We start from the raw sequence: 6,327 nt of genomic DNA on the forward strand, positions 1-6,327 counted from the left end.
TTTCGTTTATTCCTTTCCTACCCCCAAACCCCCCATGTTGCCTCTCAACTTTCTCATATCAAGGAAATCATATCATAATTATCCTTCTCTGATTGACTTATTTTGCTCAGCTTAATACCCTCTAGTTCCATCCACATCATTGCAAATGGCAAGATTTCATTTTTTTGATGCCCCATAGTATTCCATTGTGTGTGTGTGTGTATATATTTCCAGTTATAGAAAAGACAATCTTGTTCAAAGAAGATAGGAACGATCACATTTACACTAATACTCAACACTCATGTTTATACTTAAGTACTACACATAAACTTAACAGCTGGCTATAGTTCTGAGATTGAGATTATAAATTTCTGGACATAAACTTTGAATACAATTACTTCTAACCTCCTTATAAAACTTCATCTTTTCCTATTTCTTAACATTTTTTGTAGAACAGTGTAGACTTAATGCAATTCACTTCCTTATATTCTTAAGAGTCAGTGCAAAATTCTCTGGCCAAATTTGTCTTTGTTAATAAACATGTCTCTTTCTCTTCTTATTTCTTTTTGTATTTGATACTTTTGAATGTCCCTTTGCAGAACTCTTCATTTTAATATGACTAAAAAGAACCAAAAAGAAAAACCCAACTCAGACTGATTTACACAAATGTAGAATTCATTGATTCCCTATAATAAAAGCAATGGTAGCATCAGGGCAGGGCATTAGTGTCTCTCTGTCCTGTTTCCTTCCTTTTTTGGCTCCTTCTGATGGATCTCAGAGTTGGCCTGGTCTCTATCAATGGTTACAAAATCACAACAGTTCCCAATGTTGGACAGTTCTTAGATAACAATTTAGAATATTATCATTGGCTTTGACTGTGTCACGTGATCATCTATGAACCAGTAGAGGTATGTAGTCAGATAGTAACACCATCCCAAAAACTGGTCAAAAAGAGGTGGTATGTACCCAGGAGAAATTGCACACTCTTTTCCAGAACAAGAGAAGTAAATGCTTGCTGGTTGACAAAATCACCATGTTACCTACACCACTTTCCTTGAAATGTTTCCTCTCTTGACTCCTAATGAAGTAAGACTCTGCCTTGGTTTTCTTCCATTTTTTCGTGGTTTCCATTTTACCTTACATATTAACTATAATTCATTTATCTTACCTGTAAGTATTGGTATTTTTCAAGGCTCTATTCTTATGGTTTTTGGCCTCACATTTAGGTACTTTCATCTGCTTTTGAATTTATTTTTTGTGTATAGTGTATGAAAGTGGTTTCAGTCTTTTGTATATAGCTGTCCAGTTTTCCCAGCACTATTTTTTGAAGATTGTCTTTTTCCCATTGGATATTCTTTGTTCCATTGGCAAAGATTGACATATAATCGTGTGTTTATTTCTAAATTTTCTGTTCTGTTGATCTGTGTGTTCATTTATATGCCAGCACAGAAGTATTTTGGTGACTGTAGCTTTGTAGCATAACTTGGAATCTGGGATTATATCTCCAGTATTGTTCTTTTTAAGATTGATTGGGCAGTTACCAGACAAACTTTGTGATTATTTGTTCTGTTCTAGTTCTGTGACAAATACTGTTGGTATTTTGATAAGGATTGTCTTAAGACTATAGATTACTTTGGGTAGTATAGATATTTTATAGTATTTGTTCTTCCAATCCATAAGTATGGAATATTTTTCCCTTTGTGTTGTTTTACATTTCTTTCATCAGCATTTTATAGTTTTCAGAGTACCAACTTTCACCTCCGTAGTTAAGTTTATTCCTAGGTATTTTTTTTTCTTTTTGGTATAATTATAAATGGGAATGTTTTCTTACTTTCTATTCTACTTCATCATTAGTGTATAGGAATGCAACAGATTTCTGTATATTGCTTTTGTATCCTGCAATTCTACTGAATTCTTTTATCCCGATTCTAGTAGGTTTTTTGGTAGCATCTAGAGGGTTTTCTATGTATAGTGTCATGTCATCTACAAATAGTAAAAGTTTTCATTCTTCCTTATTAATTTTGGGTGCCTTTTATTTCTTTTTATTTTGGATTGGTGTGGCTAGGACTTCCAGTACTATGTTGAATGAAAGCACTGAAAGTGGACATTCTTGTCTTGTTCCTGATACTAGGAGAAAAGCTTTCAGTTTTGCACCATTCAGTATGACGTTAACTATGGATTTTTCATAGATGACCTTTATTATGTTGAAGTATCTTCCCTCTAAACCTACTTTGTTGAGGATTTTTATCATGAATGAATGTTGTACTTTATCAAATCCTTTTTCTGCATGTATTGAAATGATCCTATGATTTTCATCCTTTCTCTTATGATGTGATGTACCACTTTGATTTGAGAATACTGAACCACCCTTGTATCCTAGGAATAAATATCACTTGATTACAATGAATTATTTATTATTATATTATTGGATTTGGTTTGCTAATATTTTCTTTTTTTGAGCTTTTATATTTGAGTTTATTCTTCATTTAACTTTTAAAACACTACTATAGTTGAATATTAAAACAAAAACAATAGCAAGTAGTGAGCTATGATTATAGTCCTTCACTCATTCACTTCTGCACATAAAATGCCAGCAGTGTTATTCACTGGCCCCATTAAGAGGTCTGACACTGAATACCACCCCTGGGATGATGTTCATCATCCTCATATGCTTCCCCATTGTAATGGCGCCGTCTTTCCTGATTTGGATCAAAGTCCACCAGTTCTACCTGGTCCATTTCATCAGTCTCTTCTACTTCCTTCCTCTCAGGTAGGAGTTTTTCCAGCAAAGATAGTTTATCAGGAGACAGAAAGCCATTCTCAGGAAAATTTACCTTAAATTCGAAGATGAGGTGATCCTTCTCATATGGCCTATGATAAATTGGCATGCCTTCATTTAGCATACACTTGATATCTCCATGCTTGACAATTTGACCTGGATGAGAGGTGATGACAATGGTTCGGTTGTCAGGAGTAGATATTGGCTTTTGAAAACTGCACAGTGCTTCAACCAGCTGTATGTCCATACACATGAAAAGGTCTTCTTCTCGCCGAGTAAAAACAGCATGGTCCTTCTGATCTAAAACAATGATAATATCTCCTGGTTCCAGTCCTGGTTCTTGGTCTCCCTCACTATGGAATGTTATCTTCTGGCCATCTTTCATGCTTTTGTCAATATGAATTTCTAGAATCTTCTTCTCTCGAACTATCTTCCTTCCATTGCAGCTTTTACATCTATCTTTAGGACTGATCCGTTCCCCATGGCCCTGGCACTCCATGCACACAGACTGAATTTGCTGAACCATTCCAGGTCCTATCTGATGAATTCTTATTTGCATTCCAGTACCTCGGCAATTGGGACAACACTCAACTGCTCCTTTCTTACCACCTCGGCCTTCACATTTATCACAAATCACATTCTTTTGCAGAGCTAGTTTTCTTGTTGCACCATTATATAAATCTTCTAAGGTTACTGAGAGCTGATGCACAACATTTTTACCTCTCCTTTCTCTCTGCATTCTTCCTCCTCCTCCCAAAAACATATCAAAGATGTCTATGGGGGAGCCAAAACCACCACCAGCTCCACCTTCTTTAATTGCTTGTTCACCTCCTTTGTCATATAATTCCCTTTTCTTTGCATCAGAGAGTACTTCATAAGCTTGAGAAATCTGTTTAAACTTCTCTCCTTCATTTGGATTCTTATCAGGGTGGTACTTCAAAGCCAGTTTCCTGTAGGCCTTTTTCAGTTCTTCTTGGGTGGCATTGGGTTTGACCCCCAAAACATCATAGTAAGTGGTTTCTTTCACCATTTTCTACAGCTGGTGAGAGGGCCGAGGCCGATGTGGGGGAGTGGGAAGGAGCGCGTTGCTGGGCGCAGCTCAGGTAGCCGCCGCTCCTCTGCATCTCACCGAGCGTTCTGGAAAGTTCCCTTGTTTGCTAATATTTTCTTGAGTACTTTTGGATCTATGTTTATCAGAGATACTGGCCTATAGTTTTCTCTCTTTATCTCTCTTTTTGTAGGGTCTTTATCTTGCTTTGATACCAGGGTAATGCTGGCTGCATAAAATGAATTTGGAAGTTTTCCTTCCTTATCTATGTTTTTGAAATAGTTTGGTAAGAATATGTATTAATTCCTCTGTAAATGTTTGGTAGAATTCTCCCATGAGGCCTCTGGTCCTGGACTTTGTTGGGCGTTTTTAGATTACAGATTTATTTTTATTTCTGGTTATCAGTGTGTTCAAGTCAAATTTTCTATTTCTTCCTGATTCATTTTTGGGAGGTTATATGTTTCCTGGAATTTATCCCTTTTTTCTAGGTTTTCCATATTGTTGGCATAAAATTTTTCATAATAGTCTCTTAAAATTCTTTGTATATTTGTGGCCTGTTATTTCTACACTTTCATCTTTGATTTTATATACTTGAGTCCTTCCCCTTTCCTTTTTTTTAAAAGATGAGTGTGCCTAAAATTTATCAATTTTGTTGATCTCTTCAACAAACTTCTTCGGGTTTCATTGATCTGTTCTATTGTTTTTCTTTGTTTCTATTTCATTTATTTCTGCTCCAATCTTTATTTCCTCCCTTCTACTGATTTTGGGTTTTGCTTGTTCTTTTTCTTTAGGTGAAAGTTTAGTTGTCTATTTGAGATTTTTCTTCTTTTTTTAAACTTAAGTTACATCATTTTATTTTATTTTACGTGTTATCTGAGAGAGCCAGAAAATGTGAGGGTGAGAGAGATAGCATGAGCAGGGGCGGGGGGCAGAGGGAGCAGCAGACTCCCCTCTGAGCAGGGAGCCCAATGCAGGGCTCCATCCCAGAACCCTGGGATCATGACCTGAGCCAAAGGCAAACGTTTCACTGACTGAGCCACCCAGGCACCCTGAGTTTTCTTGCTTCTTGATGAAGGCCTATATTGCTGTCAACTTCCCTCTGAGAACTGTTTTGCTGCATCCCAAAGATTCTGGAAAATTGTATTTTTATTTTCACTCATCTCTATGTATTTTTGGATATCTTCTTTGAATTTTTGGTTGACCAATTCATTGTTGAGTAGCATATTATTTAACCTCCGTGTATTTGTGGTATTTGCAGATTTTTGCTAGTGGTCTATTTCTAATTTCATAGTGTTGTAGTTGGAAAAGATGCATATTATGACTTTGATCTTTTTGAATTTGTTGAGACTTGTTTTGTGGCCTAATAAATGATCATTCTGGAAAAATAGTCATGTGTACTTGAGAAGAATGTGTATTCTGTTTCAGGATGGAATGTTCTGAATGTATGTTAAATCCATGTGGTCCAATGTGTCATCCACAGCCACCATTTCCTTGTTGCTTCTCTGTTGGGATTATCTCTGGGGGTGTTAAATTTCCCTACAATTATTGCATTACTATTGATTGACTCCTTTATGTTTGTTGTTAGGTGCTTTATATATTTGGGTGCTCCTGTGTTGGGTACATAAATTATTTCCAATTGTTATGTCTCTTCATTGGATTTTTCCCTTTATGATTATGTCCTTTATCTCTTAGAACAGTCTTTAAAGTTTATTTTATCTGACATGAGTATTGCTACCCCTGCTTTCCATTTGCATGATAAATACTCCATTTCTTCATTTTCAATATGCATGTGTCTTTAGGTCTGAAATGATTTTCTTATAGGCAGCATATAGATGAGTCTTGTAATTTTTGTCCATTTCATCACCCTGTATTTTTTGATTGGAGGATTTAATCCCTTTACATTCAAAGTAATTATTGATAGGTATTCACTTACTACCAGTTTTTTACTTGTTTTGTGGTTCTTAGTGTTGTTTTTCTCTGTTTCTTTCTGTCTTCTTTCACCATTTCTTTGCATTCTTTAGTGATAGACTTGTATTTCTTTCTCTTCATTTTTGCATATCTTACTGGTCTTTGATTTGTGATTACCATTTGATTTTTATGTAACACCTTCTACATATAGTAGGTCTACATTATGTTGAAAGTTCCTTAAAACTGAACCCATTCTTTATCGTCCATCCCCGGTTTATATATATGGTATCTTATATCCTTTTATGCTTTGAGTCCCTTAGCTCCTAAAATCTGAACCCATTCTTTATCCCCCATCCCATTCTTTATCCCCCATCCCCGATTTATATATATGGTATCTTAATTATATCCTTTTATGTTGTGAGTTCCTTGACTAATTTTTATAGATATCCTTAATTTTACTGCTTATGTGCTTCCTAGATTTCTTGCTCCTACTGAGGGTCTTTCCTTTCCATTTAGAGTCTCTTATAGGGTTTAACATATCTTTAGTGGTCTCAAATTCTTTTAACTTTTGTTGTTCTGGGTAAGTCTTTATTTCTCTTTTTATTCTGAATGA

The 6,327-nt window shown here is 35.6% G+C and overlaps 1 protein-coding gene across 1 annotated transcript; it reads right to left on the reverse strand.

Annotated features, from left to right (window-relative positions):
• Positions 1-2,440: 2,440 nt before the first annotated feature.
• Positions 2,441-3,792, reverse strand: LOC122896403 (dnaJ homolog subfamily A member 1-like). Its single transcript, XM_044234591.1, has one exon. The coding sequence runs from the start codon at positions 3,786-3,788 to the stop codon at positions 2,595-2,597; it is 1,194 nt and encodes a 397-aa protein (XP_044090526.1). The 5' UTR covers positions 3,789-3,792; the 3' UTR covers positions 2,441-2,594.
• Positions 3,793-6,327: the final 2,535 nt, after the last annotated feature.

Source organism: Neovison vison, chromosome X, assembly GCF_020171115.1.
Source record: "Neovison vison isolate M4711 chromosome X, ASM_NN_V1, whole genome shotgun sequence".
Taxonomy (NCBI): domain Eukaryota; kingdom Metazoa; phylum Chordata; class Mammalia; order Carnivora; family Mustelidae; genus Neogale; species Neogale vison.